This window comes from Micromys minutus (genome assembly GCF_963924665.1).
Source record: "Micromys minutus genome assembly, chromosome: 19".
NCBI lineage: Eukaryota > Metazoa > Chordata > Mammalia > Rodentia > Muridae > Micromys > Micromys minutus.
In genome coordinates this window covers 29,379,416-29,405,410 of record NC_137954.1, presented here as the reverse complement: position 1 = coordinate 29,405,410, position 25,995 = coordinate 29,379,416, and the positions used below count along the sequence as shown (strand labels likewise).

At 44.0% G+C, this 25,995-nt stretch overlaps 1 protein-coding gene across 1 annotated transcript in view; it reads left to right on the top strand.

Moving 5' to 3' along the window:
• Positions 1-15,539: 15,539 nt before the first annotated feature.
• The window catches only part of WDFY1 (WD repeat and FYVE domain containing 1), a 48,068-nt gene continuing 37,612 nt past the window's right edge, over positions 15,540-25,995 (top strand). The window contains exon 1 of the mRNA XM_080933043.1: positions 15,540-15,685. Coding sequence (XP_080789169.1) covers positions 15,549-15,685 — 137 coding nt within the window. The 5' untranslated portion in view covers positions 15,540-15,548. The remainder of the gene's footprint in view (positions 15,686-25,995) is intronic.

Below are 25,995 nucleotides of genomic sequence, written 5' to 3'. Positions count from 1 at the left end.
AGATCCCATAGCCAAAGTAGAAAACCAGGAAAGTTCAATCTTGGTTCATAGTGATCTGGGAACTCCATTTCTAAGGCATCCGGTGCCCTCTTCTGGTCTCTGCAGGCACAAATGTAGTCCACAATACACATAAAAGGATAAAATAAAAAGGTCTTTAGAAACCTATAAATGTCAGTATACATCTGATGTAAGCATTTTAATATACAATTATACTGTAAAAGTCTTGATGTGGTAGCAGTTACAGAGACCTTCTATATGAAATGGCTGTGTTGAGGGAACCCTTACAGAAGTGGGGTGACCAGTGCCAGGAAATAACTTGAGTAGAACTGCAGGAGCAGATACTCTGCTCTTACATCCTAGGCTTTTGAAGGCTAGGTGTTACCTCATATGCTTTAGAGTAATGTGTTACTTGGGGTCAAATCAATTGGGTGAAATGGCAGCATGACAAATATTCCATGTGGTATGCATCAGGGGCTATGACCCACGTTCAGTGCCAGCTGTGGTATTCATGTCAGGGTCCAGCTGTGGTTATGAGTCCTCAGCTTCCTCCCACTTGGGGTATTCAGATGTGACTGCACACCAGACTGGAAGGATGAAGCAGAATCTGGAACAGGTGGAGTCTGCCAGATCCCTGTCCAGCTGGGAGGGAGTGCCTGAGTGTTGGGGGGACAGGAGATACAAGGGGACAGGGGACAGAACTGGGGGTGGGGATTTGTGGAGGATCTTAGTGTTATAGTTCTTTTAGACAAAGGCCTTATCCAATGGTCTTAAAAGAAACAATTCTCTTAGACAGTCTTAGCTTGTGTGCATAACTTTATTCAGGGTAGGCTTGCACACATGCATTTTATTTGGGGTGACCCAGGGCTATATTTGACCCTTGGAGGGTGGAGAGGGGTTCCTTTTCGGGTGGAGTTTTATTGACTAGAGTTTAAAGAACTGGGACTGTCTCCTTTGCAAGAAGAGGCATTCCAGGAATCCCTGGAGAAAGTTGAATTTATGAGTTGGCCAAGGTCTATATGACCTTACCAGGTAGAGGGTGTATGGGATGAAGCCCCTAAACAAGGTCAGAGAAGGGGAAGCCATGCTGGTAAAGGGAGTCCTCCATTTTGTGATTAGCTCAGACAAGTTACCTGAACCCCATAGAATTCAACCTTTATTAGCAGGGTTTCCCCACAATTCCACATTTCAAGAATATATTGAAAGACAGGTTCCAGATAGAAACAGATCTGCCAAATGGGAAGGGGATGAGAAAAGAAATATTCTATAGCTTGCACGAAGTCAAAAAGGCAAGAACTATTAAGACTTTGCAGAGCTGACAGGACAGTTCCCTGGAGTGAACTAATAGCAGATATTCACAGTTGAGAGGGCAAGCAAATATATTTTGTTCATAGAAGCCAAACATAGAGCATAAATTCCTACTAGCCCAGTATGTTTCACTATGACTGTCTTTGGAATAATGAGTGGTGCCCTTGAAGACAAAGACTAAGAGATTTGCCAGTCCAGGTGTGTTATCAGACCTCAGCCTTTCCCTACAGATAGGAATCCAGTGGAGGGCCAAAGGTAATTATTTATTTCACTGGAGGTTCAGACTTTAGATAGACAAGGAAGTATTAGAGCCGTTTCTCTCACCACATACTGCTACACTCTCTTGCTTTCTTCATAGGGTAGAGTGCAGTTTGAGATGAGAGTCCGTAGATTAAGAGTAAACTTTTCTCCGTCCAGTGAAATTAGTCCTGCCTTTCAACCCTCACAGTTGTAGATTCTATTTCCTATTGTTAGAAACATTTAAGAAAGAAACTCTAAAAATAGAGAAATGGGGGATGTTGGGTGCAGTGTCTCCACCATCTTAATACTTCTTTAAACAGAGCAGGATTTACACTTCAGTAAGAGGTTCCAACCATGGTTGGAACAGGAATAATAAGAACAAGTCTAGGGCTGGAGAGATGGCTCGATGGTTAAGAGCACTGTCTGCTCTTTCAGAGGTCCTGAGTTCAAATCCCAGCAACCACATGGTGGCTCACAACCATCTGTAATGGGATCTGATGCCCTCTTCTGGTGTGTCTGAAAACAGCTATAGTGCACTTAAATATGATAAATAAATCTTGAAAAAAATAAGTCTAACCAGGTAGCTGAGGAGATAAACATAGAAATGGCAAACGATGTTGGTTGTAAACTCAAAGCTCCCAACTCCATTTGTACTGTTTTCTATTTTGTGTAAATAAACATGTAGAAGTGGTTTGAGTTTGAGGCAGAGAACAGTTTGTGAACAGGCAAAATGGGTAGATGAAATCAAGTCACCGGGCTGGAGAAATGACTCAGTGGTTAAGAGTACTGACTGCTCTTCCAGAGGTCCTGAGTTCAAATCGCAGCAGCCACATGGTAGCTCACAGCCATTTGTGATGAAATCTGATGCCCTCTTCTGGTGTGTCTGAAGACAGTATACTCACATGAAATAAATAAATAAATCTTTTTTAAAAAATCAAGTCACCTTTCCCCTCTAGGATAGGCATGATATTAGATCTTTGTGTTAAACTAACAGGAGTTAGTCTAGGGACAAGATGACATTGAGATTCTGTTTTCAGTTTATGCCACAGATTTAATGTGCTTCGAACATATAAAAGTTAATAGTGTATATAATAAATTCAGGGGGCTGGAGAGATGACTCAGTGGTTAAGAGCACTGTCTGCTCTTCCAGAGGTCCTGAGTTCAGTTCCCAGCAACCACATGGTAGTTTATAACTAGCTATAAAGAGATCTGATGCCCTCTTCTGGTGTGTCTGAAGACAGAGTACTTATAGACATAAAATAAATAAATCTTTTTAAAAACAAAACAAATTCAGGGAGATGCTGATAATGCTAAACATTTCCACTTAACTAACCAGATTATAGCCACTAAAATTAGAAGCAACCTCAATGCTTTATGCAAAGGAGCTTTCCTTTAGATGCTCATCATTTATATGAATTGTATTGTTCATACATACATACTTTAATATTAATATATTATAATGAAAACATATGCTCTCATAGTTCAGTGGCTTTAACATAGAGTCCTCAGATGCTATCAGTAATCATTAGCATCACAGTGTTGGATTTGTTTTGTCTTGTTTACTATGTATGTGTAGTGTGTGTGTGTTTTGTTGTTGTTTCTTGAGATGGTCTTACTCCGTCACTCCAACTGGCCTCAAACTCATGGCTTTCCTCCTGCCTCTGCTTCCCAGTGCTAATAGTACAGAGTGAACTACTATGCCTATTCCATCACAGTAATAAACAGGACCCATATCAGATGGCTTCGTGCAGAAAGTTAATAAAAGCAACTAGTTAACTAGTTTCCCTTTATTTTGGTTGGGGTTCAAAAAGATAATAGAAGAACTGAAAGGTCTACAGGAGATCATGGAGAAACCAGAGATTAACAGGGTTGGAAAGAGAGGTGAGAGATGGCATCAAAGCACACCAGGAAGCCAAGAATCCTAGCCAAGACTGCCTGCCAAGAGCTAGGACAAAAGAGGGATCTATATCCAATGGGAAGGACCGACTCTGCTCTGTGAGCAGAGAAAGCAGGTGAAATATTCTGTTTTCCCCTTTCTTCCCATCTTCTAGTCTGCAGCTCCTTGCCACAGTACAAGCATATCAGGCAGCAAGTTCACAAGCATCTAGGAAGACTTTGCAGAACTAAGCCTTCTATGGCACAGACTGAGCAGGGAAAGGGTAGACAGGAAATAGAATGAATCTCAGGGAATTCATGAAGCATGAAGCAAAGATTCAAAGGTGAAAAGCCAAGGCTGACCTGCTAAGCTAACACACTTCTAATTCATCTGAATGAGCATGCTGACTTAATAAGCTAACACCCTTTTAAGTCATCCAAATGTTAAATGTAGAAATCTTTTAAGACTAGCAATTCCTAATAATTGCACCCATTTGTTCTATTACCATTATAATAAGACTATGAAGACATTCCCTCAAGGAATCTAGTGCAAGACACAAAGATTTAGACTTAGAAAAAATGATGATGAGATGGGTGATTTATGGTGAGGTCCAAGACCAGGAACCTGGGTTAACCATCATGACTTTTGTTACATAATACCTGCTTTCTAATCAGCAGAACAAGTTAATACAATTTTCACTGTAGAAGGCAATTTCTTGAAAGGTTATCTAGCTTGCCAAAGACATCTCTGCCACTTAACAGCAGATCTGATTCTAAAAATGGGGCTCTTTTTGTCTCTGGGATAAAAACATACAAGAAGCCTATAGAACTCCAAATAGATTGGACCAAAAAAGAAATTCCTCCTGTCACATAATAATCAAAACATCAAATGTACAGAACAAAGAAAGAATATCAAAAGCAGGAAGGGAAAAAGGTCAAGTAACATATAAAGGCAGACCTATCAGAATTACAACAGACTTCTCACCAGAGATTCTAAAAGCCAGAAGATCCTGGGCATATGAACTGTAGAGAACAGAAATGCCAGTCAAGGCTACTATACCCAGCAAAACTCTCAGTAAACATACTGAAGGACCCTAGGGGCTTTCACCAGACTTAATCCCACTGCTCAGGTCAAGGCTAGGCCAAATTCCATTCTCCACTCACAGTTCTTGGGAGGAGCAGGAACATTTTTGAAAAAAAAGCATAATGTGCTGACTGATATTCATCTGACCCTCTGATCCCTTGGCCCTGTCACATGCTTGCTAGCCAATAGATTAAAAGGCTAATAAGCTTAGCTAATGAATTTAAATCATAACCTTGCTGATATAATCTCTACCCCTAAAGAGTATAAAAATTGCTTGTAACAGTCTTTCAGGGTCACCTCTCCTCTGGTTGTAGGCCACCCCAGTGCACTGTACTAATAAAACTCTTGCTTTTGCATTGATCCATGATCTCTTGTCTCATTCATGGGAGCCTCAAATAGATAAGACTCTTTGGGTCTTACATTACATGGAAAAACCAAGATATTCCATGACAAAATCAAATTTACACAATATTTTTACACAAATCCAGCATACAAAAATAATAGATGGGAAACTCCAACACAAGGAGGGAAACTACACCCTAGAAAAAGCAAGAAAGTAATCCTTCAACTACAAACCCAAAAGGAGATATCCACACAAAAATAATTCTACCTTTAACAACAAAAATAACAGGAAGCACCAATCACTTTTTCTTAATATCTCAACATCAATGGACTCAATTCCCCAATAAAAAGACATAGACTAATGAACTGGATATGTAAACAGGACCCAGCATTTTGCTGCATATAGGAAACATACCTCCATGATAAAGACAAACACAATCTCAGAGCAAAAGGCTAAGAAAAAAATTAATCCAAGCAAATGATCTCCAAAACAAGCTGGAGTCGCAATTCTAATATTGAATAAAATCGACTTTCAACCAAACGTTATCAAAAGAGATAAGGAAGGACACTTTATATTCATCAAAGGAAAATTTTACCAAGATGAACTCTCAAAGTCACCCACATTCATAAAAGAAATTTTACTAAAGCTCAAAGCACACATTGCATCTCACATAATCATAGTGGGAAACTTTAACACCTCACTCTGATCAATGAACTGATCATGGAAACATAAACTAAAAAGAGACACAGTGAAACTAACAGAAGTTATGAACTAAATGGATGTAACAGATATCTATAGACCATTTCATCCTAAAACAAAAGAATGTGCCGTCTTCTCAGCACCTTATGGTACTTTCTCCAAGACTACGATATAGTTGGTCACAAAACAGACCTCAACAGATACAAGAAGACTAAAATGATCCCATGAATCCTATCAGATCACCACAGACTAAGACCAGATATAAAATTAACTCAAACAAATCAGTAACCTTCCTCTACTAAAAGGATAAACAAGCTGAGAAACAAATTAGGGAAGCAACACCTTTCAAGATAGTCACAAATAATATAAAACACCTTGGTGTGACTCTAACCAAGAACGTGAAAGATCTGTATGACAAGAAGTTCAAGTCTCAGAAGAAAGAAACTGAGGAAGATCTCAGAAGATTGAACGATTTCCCATGCTCATGGATTGGCAGGATTAAAAATAGTCATCTTGCCAAAAGTGATCTACAGATTCAGTACAATATCCATCAAAATTTTAACTCAATTCTTTATAAGAGCATTTTGAAAATACAGTTGGAATAACAAAAATTCCAGGATAGCAAAAAACTATTCTCAACAATAAAAGAACTTCTGGGAGAATCATCATCCCTGACCTCAAGCTGTATTACAGAGCAATAGTGACAAAAACTGCCTGGTGTTGGTACAGAGACAGGCAGGTAGATCAACAGAATAGAACTGAAGACCCAGAAATGAACCCACACACCTATGGCCACTTGGTCTTTGACAAAGGAACTAAAACCATTGGGGGGGTTGTTTTCAACAAATGGTGCTAGTTCAACTGGAAGTCAGCATATAGAAGAATGCAAATTGATCCATTTTTATCTCCTTGTACAAAGCTCAAATCCAAATGGATCAAGGACCGCCACATAAAACCAGATACACTCACACTAATAGAAGAAAAATTAGGGAAGAGCCTGGAACACATGGCACAGGGGGAAATTTCCTAAACAGAATACCAATGCTTATGCTCTAAGATCAAGAATTGACAAATGAGGGAGGAGAGGAGAAATGGGAATGGGGGAAGGCGATAATGTTTAAAATGTAAATACAGAAAATATCCAATAAAAATGATTTTTAAAAAAGCATAAAAGCATTTTAACAGGCCAACAGGTTTAAGAGAGAGAGAGAGAGAGAGAGAGAGAGAGAGAGAGAGAGAGAGAGAGAGAGAGAGAGAGAGAGAGAGAGAGAAATGATAAATGGGACCTCATAAAATTGCCAAGCTTCTGTAAGGCAAAGGACACTGTCAATTGGACAAAATGGCAACCAACAGATGGGGAAAAGATCTTTACCAATCCTACATCTGATAGAGGGCTAATATCCAATATCTATAAGGAACTCAAGAAGTTAGACTCCAGAGAAACAAATAGCCTTATTAAAAAAATATGGGTGGCAGAGCTAAACAAAAAATTTACAACAGAGGAATATTGAATGGTTGAGAAGCACCTAAAGAAATGTTCAACATTATTAGTCATCAAAACAGCTCTCATATTCCATCTTATACCAGTGACACAGGTGACAGCAGATGCTGGCGAGAATATGGAGAAAGAGGAACACTCCTCCATTGTTGGTGGGGTTGTAAGATGATACAACCACTGTGAAAATAAGTCTGGAGGTTCCTCAGAAAAATTGACAGAGTACTACCCAAGGACCCAGCTATACAGCTCCTGGGAATATAACCAAAAAATGTTCCAACATATAACAAGCACACATGCTCCACTATGTTCATAGCAGCCTTATTTATAACAGCCAGAAGCTAGAAAGAACCCAGATGTCTTTCAAAGGAGGAATGGATACAGAAAATATAGTACATTTAAACAATGGAGTACTACTCAGCTATTAAAAACAATGACTTCATGAAATTCTTAGGCAAATGGATGGAACTAGAAAATATCATCCTGAGTGAGGTAACTGAGATACAAAAGAGCACATATGGCATGCCCTCACTGTTAAGTGGATATTAGCCCAAAAGCTCAGAATACCCAGGATACAATTCACAGATCACAAGAAGTTCAAGACAAAGGAAGACCAAAGTGTGGATGCTTCCGTCCTTCTTAGAAGGGGGAACAAAAATATTTTTAGGATGAAATACAGAGACAAAGTGTTGAGCAGAGACTGAAGGAAAAGCCATCCAGAGACTACCTCACTTAGGGATCCATCTGCTATATGTATAGACATCAAACCCAGACACTATTGTGGTTGCCAAAAAGGGCATTCTGACAGGAGCTGATATAGCTGTCTCCTGAGAGGCTCTGCCAGAGCCTGACAAATACAGAGGCAGATGCTCTCAGCCAACCATTGGACCTAGCACAGGGTCCCTACTGGAGGAGTTAGAGAAAGGACTTTAGGAGCTGAAGGGGTTTGTGACCAGTCCCACCGAGCTCTCAGGGACTAAAACACCAACTGAATAGTATACATGGAGAAACCTATGACTCCAGCTGCATCTGTAGCAGAGGATGACATTGTCAGACATCAATAGGAGGATAGGCCCTTGGTCCTATGAAGGCTGGATGCCCCAGTGTAGGGGAATGCAAGGGCAGAGAGGCAGGAGTAAGTGGGTGGGTGGGTGGGGGAGCACCCTCATAGAAGCAGGGGGAGCAAGGATGGGATAGGGGGTTTCCAGAGGGGAAACCAAGACAGGGGATAACATTTGAAACATAAATAAATATCCAACTTTTAAAAAATTAGAAATCTTTGAACCAAACATAATTTGAGTCCAACTAAAGTACCATAAATGCCAAAGAATCATTAAAAGTGTTGAGTCTCTACTCTTATGTGGCCTTGTTTGATCTATTTTAATTTGGGAAGATTCTAGTTATATAATTACAATCTTGTTGGCTGCTTCTGATTGGTTGAGCTTAAATTTTGTTTTCCTGTACTACAGGTATGAGTCACGTACTACAAAAAAATGGGTCAAGTTAAGTTTCATGTTTGCAAATCGAGAAGGGATAAGGTCTCTAAAGAGGTTTAACTGGCTTTGTGTCCTTCAGTAGTGCTCAGACCCAAGTAAAACACTGGTGTCCTGTAACCCAAGCAGGGTTCAGACTCATTGTGTAGCTAAGGGGAATTTTGAACTTCTAACCCTCCCATCTCTACAACCAGGATTACAAATGTTTGTACCACCATAGCCATTTTGTGAGGTTCTGGGCCTCATATACACTACACAAGAATTCTGCTACTGAAACAACATTCACAGAGCAGAATTTCAAACACCTCCTTAGAGACTATCAGCCTTTCTTACTTATTTTGAACTTTCACGCTGCCAACCACTGAGCACCTCTGGCCCTGCTGGTGTCTGCAAGACACAATCTGTGTGCCTTCACCTTCAGAGGTGCCATCAGCGGGGCAGGAAACAGTGCCACTCTTCCCTACAGTGTGAACAACCTGTATGCATTAACTTTTTACCTCCATCTGGAGACCCAGTAGACATCCTCAGACACTTTCCTGTTGAAAAGTGAACCCCACACCAGTTTCTTCCTCGTCTTCTCATCTTAAAAAGTGATAACGTTAGCCAGTCTTCGAATTGTGCGGCCTTCGTTTTTATCTTTCTTTCATGGTCAGTCTGTCCTAGTTTGCTCTCTGATGCTGTGATGATCAGCATGACCAGAACAACTTGCAGAAGGAAGGATTTATCTTTCACTTCCACATCACAGTCTATCACTGAGGGAAATCATCAAAGTAGGAGCTGAAGGAAGGAACCCAGAGGCACAAACTGAAGCAGAGGCCATGGAGAAATACTGGATTTTCCCGCCTGGCTCACTCAGCTATATTTCTTGAACCACTCAAAACCACAGCCAATGGATGATACTACCCACAGTGGGCTGAGCCCTCCCACATCAGTCATTATTCACACACACACACACACACACACACACACACACACACACACACACACACACACACACACTTGTCTACAGACCAATCTGACAGACCGAGGCAATTCCTCAGTTGATGTTCCGTGTTCTCAGGTGATGCTGGCTTGCATCAGGCTGACAAAATGCTAATCATCACAGTGTCTAAGAGATCTCACTGGCTTCACATTCTAGATATGTCTATCGTCTTTGGAATCCTTACAGGCTACCATCCCCTCCCAGTTATCTATTTCATTAACTTCCTGGGTGACAGCCTTGCTACTATTCTTTCTTTTAAATGTTTAAAGTAGTCAGGCTTGGGAGTGGAGGCCTATAATTTTAGCTGTTGAGTCAGGAGGATCAAGAAGTTGAAGGCTTTCTTGAGTGACGGAGATGGAGTTGCTTTCAGGCCAACCTGAACAATTTATGCAGCACCAGTCTCCACATAGTAAAATGAAAGAAGCTAAGAATAGGTCTGAGTGGTAGTGCACTTGATTGACATGTGTAAAGCCCTAGTTCCACATGTATACGTGTCCCCAGTACAACATAGAATCAGTCAATCAGTCAATCAATCAATCAAATTAGAAGTAGCTGTACATGATGATGGCTCACACCTATACTTGTGTACTAGGGAATCTGAGGCAGGAGAATTGTGAGTTCAAAACCATCTTGACTAGACAGCAAGAGTATATCAAAACCAAAGCCAAAACCTAAAAGTAAATTAGTCCAGTCTACCCCAAATCTGTCACTGGCCTCCTGACACATATGAAGTAAAACCCAAAAATCTTACAAGGTCTCCTGGTTGTGCATTATCTATTCTGACATATCTCTCTCCCTTTTATACCCCCTTCCCCAGCATCACAGGTTGCTGTCCTGTTACCACAGAGCTCTTCTCACCTCTGGACCATAGCGTGTGCTATCTCCTTGTCTAGGTTAGCATTCTGCCCACATTCCACAGGGCTCACTGTTAGGGTCCAAGAATCCTGAAGGAAGACACCAGACTCAAATGATATGCACCCGCAAAAAGCGTTCATTCTGCAGAAATTACTAGCATGCAGGTGTGTGGAGAGCATTTTTGGCATCTCCAGACAGTTGGTGGTGGGGTAATAATATTAATATTCCAGGGAACCTTGAAGCTAGCCAAGGCAGGAATCTTCCGTGATACACCTTGTAAGGGCTAGTATTAAGCACACTGTGATCTGTAGCTCTAGGCAGAGACCCTTGGGATAAGGCTATAAGGAAGTACATCCACATCTGAAGTTTGGGCAGGGCTTTTAAGAATGTGGCATAGGGAAGTAGATTTGTTTTTGAAGCTCCAGGCCGAATCCTTAGGAATGCAGCTCAGGGCAGGGGGGATTTCAGAATGTAGGCACTTCAGTATCCATTTTTGTCTCTGACCTTTTTCACCAGACCTCCAGGAAAATGTTTACCGGATCTTTGGTTGTTATCTCGCTTGATCCCTGTCTCAGAACTGATGTTACCTTTTTGCATGTAATTAAAATGATTTAAAAAGAGGACAGATTAAACCAAGCTTCGCTTTGGCCACGAGGCTTAGGCCTCAAGTCAGGCCGAAGTCATGCTGCAACTTTTACTAACCATGTCTCCTTTTTCTTTCAATCCTTGCTCCGGCTCTGGGGGACCCCTGTTGTTTGCCTGAGCTAGTCTTGGACACAGGAGTCAACCATTCATCAAAACAGCAACCACCGGAGGGGCTTGTAGGCCTCCTTTTATGCAAGGCTAGGGGAATTTTCCAGAAGGATTAGGTAACCTCTGATAGGATTGGTAGGGACAAAGCAGTGATATTAATACAATTTCTTTTCATTATAATTGGTGAAATCTTGAAGAGCTTTGGAAACCAGCTCAGTTCTGGCCTTGCTATCTCCTCCAGCTGGTCTCGTAGGAGCTGACTCAGCTCCAGACGTAGCCTCTCTAAGTCAAAGTCATCACCAACTAAAGATCCATCGCCAGTGGTTCCCTCTGAGGAGCACAGTATGCTTCCAGAGGAATTGAAAGTTTTTATTTCTAAAGCTTTCAAGATTCTTGGACCTTCCATTACTTCTTACTGGCTTTAACATCTTTGCAAGGAGGCCTGGTCACCTGTCTCAGATTGTATGCTCTCCAAGCCAAAACTAGAAGTTGTCACCCAGGATGTTAGAGCCTAATGCCTGTGTAGGGAAGGGTGCTAACAAGATTAGTTAGTGTAATAGAGGGCTGACCAGGCCCCACTCAGGCCAAGAGAGGCTCAGGAGTCAGTATTGCCTAGCAATGCATCCTGGTGATCAGTCGGTCTTCATGTTCCTCCCTTGCTTAGTTGTAAAATGCAAGGTGCCCTGCAAAGGACATAGTTGGCACCATGAAGGCTAGAGACTGTGACCAAGCTTCTTCCCTGAAGGCAGTTCTCTCCAGTCATCTATGCACTCTCTGTACTACCCTAGTTCGAATCCTAACACTTACAGTCTGCGTGTTTCCCCAGGGAAATGTTAGGGATCACGCCCCACCCCACCCCCCCCCCCAAAAAAAAAAAAACCAGACTGATCTGATGCAACTCACAGCAGGGGTTGTTGTTGTGTGCCATAGTAAATGGTAATTCATGCTACAACCAGCAAGGCACCAGCGGACAGGCCAGCCTGTTCTTGGCCTGGCAGACTCTCTTACTCAGAAATCTCTCCACCCGGCTGCTAAGTTCCCAAGGCGGGCTGTTGCCCCGTGTTCCAAATTCCCATGGATGGCTGGGGTGCCCTGCTGCTGAACCTGTCTCTGGAACCCAGTTGAGTCACTGCATGAAGGAAAACACCACACAATCTTAGTTTAGAATCAACAGGTAACACAATCGCTGGGAGCAGAAACTAGTATCCTAGTTTTGTAAGCTATTTTATGTTATAAATCCTCTGGTAGCAGATCCTATATCTGCCGCTTAAACTAGGGGCCTCTTGCTACTTACAGTGCACCTCCATGCTCTCTCCCATCCAAAAGGAAGTATCTTTCTCCTGCCTCCCCTCTTTTGCTCTCCAACCCAGAAATCCTACCTCCTTTTTGCCCAGTGATTGATCCCTTGAAATCTTTATTTTTTAGGGGAAGGTTCTGCCACCAAGGTCTTTAGTCTATTTGAGCTAACACCCCCACCCCAATGCACCACCATCACACAGGATGTCTTTTTGGTGGTGGGGGAGCCCCAAATGTCTATCAGGGCAAGTATAGTAAGCAGCAAGCAGGGAGTATGTGTTCGAGCATCTAATTGGAAAGCTACTGTGGCCTTTAACATAATTGGCTGGTGCTGGGAGTCATATCATAAACTTAATTTCTGCTCCCCTCTACATTGGTGGTACTTAGCCAGGGGTGGACTTGTAACCTGGGGGTACAATTTTGTTAGGGGAATAATCTGGAGACCCTGGTCTTGTTGAGGGTGTAACCTGGAAACTGGTCTTGTTGGGGATTAGCCTAGAGACTGGAGCTAGGCTCAGGTTTTGTTGGGGGTGGGGAAGAGACTTGGAAACTAATGCTAGGCAACAACCTGTTAATTTACCTGAGTTCAAACTCAGGTCAGAATCTCTAAAATGGAGTCTGAACTTAAAATATTTGTGCTCTCAATGCTATTCTCTTTGCTGTTTTGTTCACTGCACCTGAATTTATTTAATGCAGGATGTGATCTAATTTATTTCACTTAGTATTCCTTTCCTTCAGTGGAATGTCAGCCCTTTCTCTCTCTGCTCTGTTTCTGTTATTACTGTAGCTGGAGCTCTGTGTTTGTTATATGACATATAAACCAATGTCTAAGTATGTTGTAGTAAATATTAAAAAATAAAAATCGGTACATCTCTTTACCGACCCTGAGGTCTCACTCCTCAGGCCCGACCCTGATTCAGAGCCTGGAGCACCTCTGGAGCCTGGTCCGAGCCACCACCAGCTCAACTTGTTCGCTCAACTCCCTTCCCAGGCAGTTTTCTACCGCCTGGTCTCTGCCTCTGTCCCAGGGTGTTTCACTACCCCAAAATCTCACATAAATACAACTCTATAGCCCAATAGCTTTTCATACAGGTTTATATATTCAACTCTCAGTCCACAAACCCTCTACACAACAAAAGTACATCCAATAGGCAAAGATACAAACTGCTCTTCTATATGAGATATTAGACCTATAAAAATGTTCTCTGACCTCTGAGACCTCTCCTCTCTCCACCTCGACCTGCCAGTCTCTGGCTTTCTTTTATTTTACTAATTAAAATGGGAAGGTTCAGATGAAGTCACCTCTTGAGAACGTGACAGGGTAGCCCTTCTTGGGGAAGTGAAATTGACATTAAAATACAAACAGCTTCAGCACATCTCCATAAGAACCCCAATGGGAAGTGAGACTGGAGATGCCACTAAACTCCGGTTTGGTGAACAATGAGTTTTGTCAGGGTTACTTACAAGAGCACATAGGTAGGGATTATCTTCAGGAGCAGAAATGACTAGAAAGACAGTTGCATAACCCCAAAGTTCACTTGAGGCTGGGTAACAGCCCGTGAAAGCTAGAAACCTAGAGCTCACGGCATAGTCTGCAGACAGCTCCGCAGGCTAGAAAGTGCCTTCCTTAGGCAGTTTAGTTGCTATGAGCCTCCTCCAGGATGCACAGCCAGTCTCTGCTTCTTCTAGGTACCACTTTGTCTGATTTCTATTTCTTCTAGGCAGCTAGGCTGGTCTGGGCCCCTCCCAGGCAGCCTGGCTTATCTGACAGTCTCTCGATCATTTTTAAAATACTTTTACGTGCTTCTGGAGGAAGGGCCTAGATTATCTGGTCAGTTTCAGGAACTTCCTCAAGCTATTTTGAGTTGAACTTCCTCAAGGCAGCAAAGTAGCTCGCCTTCTCTTAGGGCACCCTGTTCTACCTCCCTGTAAGCACTTCCCATCATACTGAGCTTCCCTCTCAGACGGACACTTTTAACTTCAGAGAAAACTGCTACTCAGCACTTAGGACCTTGTAAATTCTAAGCAAGAATTTTACCACTGGATTAGTTCCTTGTTTTCACTGCTGTGATGCAAACTACCAGACTAAAGGCAGCTGAAGGAAGGGAGGGGTTATTTTAGCTCCTGGTTTGTGGGTCTTGAACCCATGGTTTGTGTGTACTGTAGTTTGGGTAATAGAATCACACGGTGAGTGTAGGAAGGGCTGAAAGGGGAGCTGTCTGAAAAACTGACGGGGTCTCTGGCTTATGGCCCTTAAAACACACTATCAGTGTCTGTCATCCAGCCAAAAACCCACCAGGAATCCACCTGCAGTTGAATAAGTGAAGTTGGCTGTGTGCTAGCAGAGGGTGCCACATGAGGAGGTGGCCATTTGGCAAAAGGGGAAGGAACCCCAAGAAAAACCAAGGAGGCACCCTGGGTAACAGACTGTAGGCTGTGGGTTGCTGTTGTTAGGTGATTTGCAAAAGGTTTATGGAAAAAGGGCTTTCCTCTGGATAGGAAGATGGCAGGAAGTGAGGGAGGGGAGGTAGATACAAAATTGTATGTTCTAACATACTAAATGAAGGAGAAAGCTATAACTGGGGGTGGTGTGTGGGGGGTGGAGTGGGGAGGGGGTAGTCACAATCTCCCTGACAGGAGAGTAGCTTGTACAGTGTTAATGATCATAGAGTAAAATTATGCACAGGCTCTGAGCGTTCGGATGATGATACCAGTTCCAGCTCCCAGGCTTTTTTCACCTTTTAACATGCCTGGAATTGGGGCGTGTCTTTCAAACAATGGCTTCTCAGGGTGGATGCAGTGTGGTACTGTTTGAGGGCTAGGTGGTTGTGTTCGGCTATTGCTCTACTCAATTCGTTTCCGGAAGAACAATTTGACTTTTTAACATTCACTAAGGTCCTAGTTTTTCTTGGGGTTCCTGGGGGGGGGGGGGCGTTGGTGTGTGTGTGTGTGTGTGTGTCACAGAATTATAAGTGTGCGGCTTCACCATGGAATACGGGACACTGCGTCAGTACTCGCGAGCTTACGGCGGCGTGGCGCACACGCGGCCGGGTTGCCCTAGGCAACCGGCGCGTCCCCGCCCGGCGGTCAGCTGATGGGCCGCCCGCGGGGGAGGCCGCGGCTCGAACATGGCGGCCGAGATCCACTCCAGGCCGCAGAGCAGCCGCCCGGTACTCCTGAGCAAGATAGAAGGCCACCAGGACTCCGTCACCGCGGCGCTGCTCATCCCGAAGGAGGACGGCGTGATCACCGCTAGCGAGGACAGGTAAGGTCTGGGAGCACGCGGGAGCCAGGACGTGAGGTGGTGACGACCACGAGGCATGGGGATCGTGGGGTCCGTGGCTCTGCCTCCCCTCTTGTTGTCACCCGGACCGAGCGGCCATCCCCTCTTCCGCGTCCCCGTAGTCCACCGAGATCCTGGTGCTGTCAGGCGGATTTGTCTTACTCCTTTAGTCTGGGACCTATATCCCCCAACGCTCGCCTTTAGTCCTGGGAACCCCAACACGCTCCTTCAGCCCCGGACCGTCCCACTACGTCCTTTCAGTTGGGAACCTGGTTCTCCAGCGCCCCATCTATCACGGGACCCCGGCCCACAGACACTTAGGTCCCTGGACCAGGTCCTTCAGTGCCCATAAACCAATGGTCTCCCTCCAGTCTCGGGACCCCATTCCACAGGGCTCATTCAGTTTGGGACCCTGACTCACAGGGTTCATCCAACTCAGGACGCTGACGTATAGCACCCACCCATCCTGGGACCCTGGATCTCACAGTACCTCTCTAGTCCGAGGTCTCCCTCCATTCCCCAATCCTGACAAATCCTCTGTTCCCACCGATGGCCTGCAGTCCAGGGTTCACAGTGCACACCCCTGTAACTCGGTGCTCCAGTCCTGCGCTTCTAGCTAGCCTCTTGTCCCGTTGACGCCAGAAACCTGTTCCGTGGTGCTGCTCCAACCTCAGACCTTTGCCTCCTATGTCTTCCCTGCTGGGGTTCACCTGGTGCTCCAGAGTTTCTGGATTCTCTTGGGTCAGTTCCAAGTCCCAGAGGACTAGTAGCTGATTACCTTGGGGCCTGGTGCGGCTGTTTATTCCTTACAAGGAACCCCAGGGGGCATTTACCTCTTCCTTCTAATTTGTTTGGGGGTTGTGTTTAGGGTGTATACTTTACAGAGCCTTTCCTCCTGGTCTCAGGATCAGTTTTTTGTTTGTTTCTTCCACAGCTGCTAGAACTATCTGAACTCTTACTGACCAAATAGTTTTCATTTTTTATATAAAAGCGATTCGTTCTTTAAAAGACCAGATGCACTTAGTTTAAAAGGAAAATTTTCTTACAAGTAAGTAATTTTGTTTACAAGTAACTTATCTCCACAAATAAGAAACACAATGTCATTTACCACAAGACTGAAACAAGCCATGTTATCTATGTTCCTACTTTCTGCCGGTCTCTTTGGAAAAGATTCATTTGGTCCAGTGATTTCATTTTACCCAAGAGGGAACCTAAGCCACAAAGGTGTTACTAGTTTCTCTGAGTCAAGGAGATACTGAGGAAGACAGGAATGGAATCCAGGTCTTGTAATCTGCCTTCTGATTTTCAAGGCAGTATAAAGTGACTGGAGAAATAGCCCTTGTTTTAAAAATTGTAGCAAGTTTGAAATCTTAAAAGGTTTAAAATCCAGTTGAGGAAAACAGATTCCTTAAGCAGTGATAGGTCCAAACTGGAAGGGCTTTGCCGAGTACATTCTGCTTTTCTCTTTAAGCTGGAGGCAGAGGCCAGTCTTTTGTCTTGTTACCTTTTGAAGTAAGTGAAATTGAGAGCCAGCCCTGAATGGGAAACTTGAAGCCCCCCAGCTCCCAGGAGCTGGACCTTTGTATTTGGCTTTTGAATGAGCTTAATTAGGGCCCTTTTCTCAGGTAGTGAGCTTATTTTTCTCTCCAGTTTACACAGAACTGACCTCGGGTAGGATCTTTGTCTGGCTATGGGAAACAGAAGTGGTCAGGGCCCAGTGGGAACCTGAGATTAGAGAGAAGGGAATGAAAACAAAGCAAAAGCCAGAATAGTGGTGTTTTCGTGATACAAATGGGAATTTAGGCAATAGTTTATTAGAGTCAACCAGCTTTATTTGGTAAAAATATTTTATTTATGACTCATGTATCTTGGGTAAATTGCCAAATATCTGAGATGTACTGGGTATGAACAGTGCTAATAAAGATTTTTTGGAAAGAGATTACTAAGCTGCTTTTCCACACAGATGTTCAGGGGAGTCTCGGATCCGCCCACGTTTTACTCTTGCTTAGCTGTCCTGCAGGATTCTGGCAAATGCCCGGACCACCAAGGAGTTGCTACTGAAGGTTTCTGATGTGTATTTTAAGCTTTTTTTTTTTTTTTTTTTTTTTTTGTAGGTACCACAATTTGTGGGATTTAATGCAAGTGTGGGCTGTGAGTTTTGTTCTCCTTGGTCTTTTTCACTAAACTGTCCTGTTTATCATATTCATTCATTCATTAGTTCATTCAGGAACATTGTATCTATAGGGTGTGAGGTCCTGGGGATAAAAGAGGGATCAAAAGCCACAGTGCCCATGCTCATATAACTTCTGATTTATTGCTCCTTATGTCCCTTGACCTAAGGAAGCCTGTATATTTGCCTGAGACTTAGAACACTGGTCTTCCTCATCCAGTCAAGAATATGTCAGACATACCTGTCCGTTTGTCTCTACCATAACTATCAAGGCTTCTGGCATTAAAATAGCTCTTTGCAAGTGATGTGCAGTTTACCAAGGGCATGGCCCTGTGTGTTCAGCTCCCCAGATGCTGGGAAGACACAGAAAGAAGAAACTCCCCAGGCTGAATTCAAGAACCATCTTTGGAGGGGGTTCTCTCATACATGAAGGGTTAGTTTGTAGAAGGGAAGGTGCATGTACCCCTTCCAGGCAGAGTGAAGTGGTCAAGAACTCTATATGCTTTAAAGTGACCCGAGCAGGTGTCTGGGAGGCCATGGCAGTGAAGGGCTGAGGCCTGAAAAGGGCAGTGTCGGAACTGCATTTTGTTTTGCAGTCAGGGACAAATTTCTAAAAACTCAAGCAAATGATATGATCAGAATTTATCTTTTAGAAATGGCAGTAGTTAAAACCCTTAGAATGCAAAATGTGTGTGTGTGTGTGTGTGTGTGTGTATCTGTGTGTGTGTGTTACTACATCCAAGGCCATACTCCCACCCTCCCCCACCCCCCAAATGAGAACAGAGCTGTCCATTTCCATGATTGGCAGTTCCCAAACGCAATGCATTTTCAAAGAAGCACCTAGGTGTGGACATTTTCTCAAAGTTCTTTTGGTGGTAAAACTTGATCTGGGTAGATGGACTGTTCATAGTCTGTATTTATCCCGTGCACTGTGAATATTTGTTTCACTGAAAGGGTAGCAGCAGTTGAGGATGCCCTGTCAGGTCTCGCCAAGAACATTGTGGAACATAAAATAAACACGCCATATTCTAGTGGCCACTGGACGGGTCAGAAACCTGAGTCACAAACTACACTGAAGTCATTACCGAGACCACAGAGCTATGAAGTGGTGGGACTGAGGCTTGAACCCAGTCCTGCCATTCAGGCCTAAGTTCTTCTAGTCACACAGCTCTGAGTCAGAAGAAACTGGAGGAGGCTGCGTCAGTCAGCAGCTGATACAGGATGGCAGGGTTCACTTTTTGCCGTCAATGAGCCTGCCTTCGGGCTAATTTTCAGGATTGAGATAAACGGTTTGCACCTTTTTAATGAAACTTGGCAACTTGTGCTTTCATAGTCACAAAAGAACCTTCTGTAGACCTTTCTTTGTGTGTGAGTGTGGATGCCTGGGGCAGGCAGGCTGAAGTTCCTCGGCAGCTCTTTCTTCAGTTTGCTTTTTACTCAGGATTTCCTGTCACCTCCAGTCCTGCCTTCAATATACTGTGCAGCTACGGAAGATCTTAACCTCCTAGTTTCCCTGCGTCTACCCCCAAATGCTAGGACACTGGCCATTGTGTCACCACATTTATTTCTTACTTTTTGTCTTTGAAACAAGGGCTAGGCTAGAACTGACGCTCACTCTGCCTCAGCCTCCCGAGTGGTAGGGTTGTGGTTCTGTGCTGCCACTAGTCTGCTTAGGAAAGTGACTTTCTGTATTTATAGCAGTGCCCAGCTAAAGTGAGTTTATTACAGAGAGAGCCACGGCAACGAGGATGTCCTGAAAGGAAAAGCTAAAGAATCGAGGGGCTTCCTGAAGTCGAGGCCTACTTTTCCAGAGTCTCTGCCAGCGGTTCCACTGTCAGTGGTGGTCCCTGGGGAATGTTTGAAATTATGTGCAGTCACATTGGCAGGGCAAAAGATACAGCTCAGCATCCTTCAGTGCCAGGGTGACTGCTCCACATCCTGTGGAGCACAGGCCCTGGTCTCTCATCTTTCTGCTCTTTAGAAAGTGGCTCTCAAACTTGAGTGTTTGTCAGAGTTGGAGCTCTTGTGAACCAGTGGATATTATCCTGGAGGTTCTGATTAGAAAACTACAGGTGTGGGGGCCCTGAGAGAGCTGGCGCTGTCTACTCTTAAATTGTGTGTGCACTGTGAGCACAGGTGCCATTGGAGTTCAGGAGAAGGCGTTGGATCCATGGGAGCCCAACTCCAGTCCTCAGCCTGTGCTCTGAATTGCTGAGCCACCTTCCCCTCCCCTTTTCAGCATCTTTGATGCATTTCCCTAGAGTTATTTTACAGGTATCCACACCTTAACAAGAACTCTGCCTGCCACTGTGACAGAATACCTTTTCTTGAAAGAAGTAAAGGTTATTTTGGTTTCGTGTTGTGGTCACTCAGCCTTGTTGACCTTGGACCATTTCAGGAAAGCATGACACAGGAAACTGAGACCTCCAGTGCAGACAGGAAGGTAAAGAAGATGCAGGGATAGGTCTAACGATGCTCTTCAAGGGCACACCCCCACCTCCAATCCCTTCCTCCAGCCACATCCTGAGATTTCCAGCACCTCCGAGTTGCATCGCCAATTAGGGACTAAACCTTTCAGGAAAGTACCTTTAAGGTATAAACCATGGAGCTGGGGAGATGGCTTAGTGGCTAAAAGTACTTTCTCTGTGAACATAAGGGTGTGGGTTTAAATCTCTAGCTGGACATAAAAAGCTGGACATAAAAAGCTGGACATGATTGTATGTGCCTCTAAACCCTGGTTGGGGGACACAGACAGGTGGGTGGGTGTTGCACACTCACATGTACACACACACACAAAGCATCACACCCAGCCTCCTTTTCCAATAAGTCAGACCAACCTTGTAGCTAAATATAATCTATCCTCTGAAGAATATTAAGTCAGTGTGGATAATAAGGCTCAATTGGGGTCCTAAACTCTCAAACTAAGAACTCTTTCAGCTGTGAGTCAGTAAAATAGTACTGTCTTCCTATTGAGGAAACAGAAGGAAGACCCACATCAGAGGAAGTTCACTGGTAAATTTAAGAGCTGGAGTCACAGCAGGCCGGGCAGAGGGCTGGGGGTAGTAGACGGGAGTGACAGGCCGAGATTGCCTGCAGGGCTGAGCTGAGTTGTCTGGGGTGGGAAGGGCTGATTCCCCAGACACATGGCTGTTTTTAGACTCCACTATGACTGCACAAAAGCCTAGACAGTGAGCTGGTGAAAAGAGATGTTTTCAAAGATGCATGTGCTTGCTATAAAACTTCCTACTTAAGGCTACAGACCTGCTGTCTTCATTTTGACCAGGTTAGAGGTGAGCCTATATTGTTTACTACTGCCCTGCAAGGCCAGCTTTATTTCTGTGTTTTCAGGTGCAAACAAACAAAACAGAAACACCAGCTTTTAGATATTCTTGTAGCATTTTTCTTTTTCAGTTTACCAGCTCTCTTAGTGTATTTGTTGCCTCTTAAACAGTTTAACTTGTTTTTTGAGACGGCCTCATGCAGTCCAGTCTGGAACTACTGATCCTCTGGCCTCTCTCTGAGTTCTGGGATTACAGGCATGTGCTAACCAGACAGGTTTCTGCGGTGCTGGGGGTCAAACCCAGGCTTCTGCGCATGTCTGGCAAGTACTCTTCCAATTCAACTATATCTCCAAACTGTTTTTGAACACAAACAAATTAAGATGGTTTGTGGGGAAATTTCTGTATTTCCCAATTATTTATAGGGACTGACTGTAAACCCAGATTTTAGGTCAAATGCCTAGAAAGGAAATCTACTGTAGGTGGAAGCTGTTTCTGTATCCAGAGCGGTTGTCATTCAAGACTGGAAAGTCTGTGTTGTATGATACACTGAGGAGAGGGGTGACCAGAAGTGCAGGACTCTCTAGTGTCGGAGCGACCCTTGCTAAGAACGAAGGCTCCAGAGATAGAGTGCCAGAGTTGGAATCTAAATCATGTGACCTTCACATCATGGTCTCCTCAGCTGCAAAGGCAGATGTAGTGTCAACCTCACTGGGTCTGACAAAGAGCTGACTGGTTGATAATGTAGGGGGAAAGCACTTCGAACCGATCCTGGCACAAGGGCCCATTTAATTTCCTTTATGTCATCAAAAGCTAAAAACATTCCTGCTCTGTGTGTGTGTGTGTGTGTGTGTGTGTGTGTGTGTGTGTGTGTATAGGGGGTGTATTCCTGTGGGTATGAATAAAGTGATTTTTTTTCCTGCCCTAAATAAGGCATTTGGGAGTCAATTATACATGTAAACTTTTATAACTGACTTTGAGTCATGCCTTGTCTATATTTCCTTATTTGGTCGGGTAGAATCCCTTTCGGTCATATTCACGTCTCCCGTAGATCTTTCCCCTGCTGTGAGTGAGAGAACCCCAAGATCAGGACTCACACCTTACAACCATACACACAGCCATGGCACCTTATAGTCCCAGGACACAGGACACATGTCAAACATGCAGGGAAGACTGGAAGACACCAGCCCAGGCTTCTGGGAGTCCTCTCTCTGTGGAGTGGCACAAGATGTGCTAAATGCCTCCCTTGTGTTCAAGAGTCCAGCAGAGACAGTATGCCAAGTCTGCCAAGGGCGAGTTACATGCATGCCCTCTCTATATCATGAACCAAAATGCTGGAGTCTTGAAAGGAAAAACAGGTGTCAGGCATAAACCATATATTTTGTAAAACACTGAACAGATTACGCCACTCTTCTGAGTAAGGGAATGTTGAGAACCTTCTAGAAATTCAGACACCAGCTGAGGGCCAGCCTTGAAGGCAGGACAGCTGTCTCAGGCCTGACTGCTATGTGTACCTGTCCATTTTCACCCTGCTAAATCTTGATCACTACAGCAGCCTCCGTGAGGAATTCCTGTGCCCTGGGATTCCCTACTTGAATCTTGCCAAACTGGTGTCCTCAAAATGGCTTTTTACAATGTCATTTCCCTGCGTATGACCTTTCATTAATGCTGTGAGGTATCATGTCTGTAAAAGGAAGGGGACCTTTCAGCCTGTTCCTCACTTCTCAGTGGTTCTTTCCAGTGTGTTCCGTGCCCCATTAAAGTCTGACACCTTTCCTCACCTAGATGCTGTGGCTCATGTGCACCCTCCTCAAGACACTTTCCCTCCCTGCCTCCCACATCCTAGCCTTTTAGGGCTGCTGCTTCTTCTCTTCCCATTATGGAGTAACTCTTGCTCTACCACTGTCAGCCTTTCCCAGCCCTGCCCCCCCCCCACTAGCAGGTGTTAGCTGCTGTTGTTTGCATTCAGCCATCAGATCCCCCACATGGCCGGTACCGCCAGTTAGCTAGCTATTAACTAGTATCATTGGGCTGGTTAACAGAGACTCACATCACTGTTTAGTAGGCCTTTCCTCCTCTGATTGACTTTAAACATCTGCAGTAGAAACATAGCGAAATTGTGACGAATGATACTGGTTTCTAGACTCCAGCTGTTTATCTTACGTTCCCTCTGTAAAATGCACTTAGCAAATTATTTCGAAAGTCAAGAGAGCATGAATGTGTACTTACTCACTTTATGGAGTGTTTCTTTCTATACTTCAAGATGAAATATTCTCTTTATTTTTTGAGGCAGGAGTTCTCCCATTTAGACAGCGCTCGCCTCAGACTCACTGTTCACCTCAAGTATAGACTTGAGGTTTTACTTTCCTTGGTTCAACCACTTTGGTATTGGTATTACACGTGTGAGCAGTCACGCTCGGTATATGTGGCGCTTTGACTGGAACTCAGGGTTTGCTGCACGCTAGGCAAGCATCCTACAATGGTCTCAAAACCGTCTTTCTGATTACTCATTTTCTTCACAGACCACACACAACTTTATTCAGAACAGTCCCCTTTAAGACCAGAGTGAACGTCCAGCAGACGTTTGTACAGACTTTGGTGAAATGTCACCTGTCAGGGCAGCTTCCTCTTCTTATCTCATTCTCTTTGTTTGCCTTATTCAGTCACCTGAAAAGTGAAATTGGGGGTGCTTGAAGTTATTGTTGATGGGGGAGCATTTGGGCATACTAGATTATGGTTGGTTGTAGAAAGGATTTCCTGGGGTACCTGGGTACCCTCAAAGGGCCTCCTACCTTGTGTGCTTAACTGATTTCCTCATACCCACTGGGGAAGTTGAAAGTCTGAGCTTTGAGAGTTACTGGCTTTTTTCCGTCTATCAAACTCCTGCCTGAGCTTCTAGATGTCAGCCCAACTTTCGCCATCTCCACAGATCTGGCCTCGTGATATCCTTCCTAGTTGACATGATTGTCTTTACTCACTGAGGGCTGGCCTCTTAAGTTCTTCCAGTTTAAAACACTGTTGGTTTGATTGAATAACATACAAACCAAAAAAGGACCAGAGAGTAGAATTTAACAGTAACTCAAACTGTGCTTAGGTTAGTTTCTTAACCATAGGTTTCCGGACAGCTCTGCTAGGCTGTGGGAGAGCTGAAGTGTTTTGTTGTTTGTGTGTTTGTTTGTTTTTTTAACCTTAAGAAAGAGTGTTTTGTGGACCCTATGCTGACCCCAGCCTGTCTAGATTATCCTTGCCCTCTGGAGTTTGGGATTTTTCTTAGCACAGGAATCACACAAAATCATTTTAAAGATCGCACCTGGACTGGTTTCTCTAGTCACACAGAGAACCCGCAGGATGAATTTCAGCCACACATCATGGATTCTTGGGGCATGGGGGATGCTGCTGGTTGAGGTGATGTAGTTGCCAGGGTCCCCTAGAGCCGTCTTCTCTGATGGATTCAGACTGAGGCTGTGTTCCCACAGACCCTCAGTTCCTTACTCTTCCTTCCTGTACCACAGGCCCCTTAGTGCATTCTTCTTTCACTCAGCCAGGCCGAGCCCTCTGAAAAATGAGGCCATTTCCTAGACTTTTGGTTTCGACATCCACTCAACAACTGCTCACTGTTTTGCCTCCCAGTTACCAAACACTTTGTTCTATAGCGGAAATGAAGAGGTCAGAGTTGTAGCGCCTTGGTTGAAAGGAAATTGCCAATTATTTGATAAAGGCAGACTGAAGCGATGATGCTGTCCTTCCCTCTTCCTTTCGGGCTAACATCTTCCTGCTCTAGAAACCTCCCGGGTGCCAGAATTAAGCCTTTTCATTCATATCCTCCGGAAGTACAGTCAGACTAGGACACGATACCCTTTGTTGTGGGTGGCAGAAGTGTTTAGAGATTTCCAAGTCTCCCGGGACCAGCATCTCTGCAAGAGTTCACAAAAATCAGCTTTCTGCTCAGTTACAGTCTATCCAATATTTAATACAAATCGGCACCCCGGACTAATTTTGTAGCAAGTTTTATATTCTGAAAATTGCTTTTTAATTAATTGGTTGAACACTACCTAGTTACCAGCATAAAACTAGAAAATGATTAAATCACTTTATCTCATTTGTCTTGGGACAAAAAAATTGGTGTAAGGCACTAACTGTAAATGTTGCTGTTGGAGGTGGGGTGTGCTCGACTTAGGCTTCTTCAGAAATACTTAAGTGCCATTGGTGATCGCAGCTGGGCACATGCTCTTCAAGGTTGTCATTCAAGTACCATGATGTGTTCTGGAAAATGGGTGACTCCCAAACGCATGTCCTCACGGGCATTGCTGAGTTAAAAATGGTACTGACTAGTTCTCCGAGATCTTGCTGGCGTGAGAGCCAGTGCCTTGAAGAAGAGAACCATGCTTTGTGTCATCCATCCGTGTTCTTACTCCACTGTGGTTTACAGTGGGCTTCGTAATCCCCTGGTGTGTATTTTAACCTTAGTTAGATTGAGTCTTTGAGAGCATCCAAGGAGAGTGGAGGGGGAAAAAGTGAGCCCTCCTGACTGATCACCAGGTGTGCCTTTCTGTAGATCATTCATTGATCTCCATGGTATGAATGCTTAGTTTTTAAACTCAGGACTGTGGTGTTAAGTCTGCTGTTCACAAGGAAGTAACAAAACACATGTAAGCCTTCCCATGGCTAACATGTATTATGAAGTGCTTTCCTGTGACCTCTTCAGGTTTTAGAGGATCAGTGCCAAGTGGAGATTCTTTATTCCAGTGAAGAATTAGCTTGAGATGCTGACACACAGAGTATGTTTCAAGCCTTTTTCAATTTTGAAGTGTGAGTCCTAAGTTTTTTGTAATGTATTGTATCCA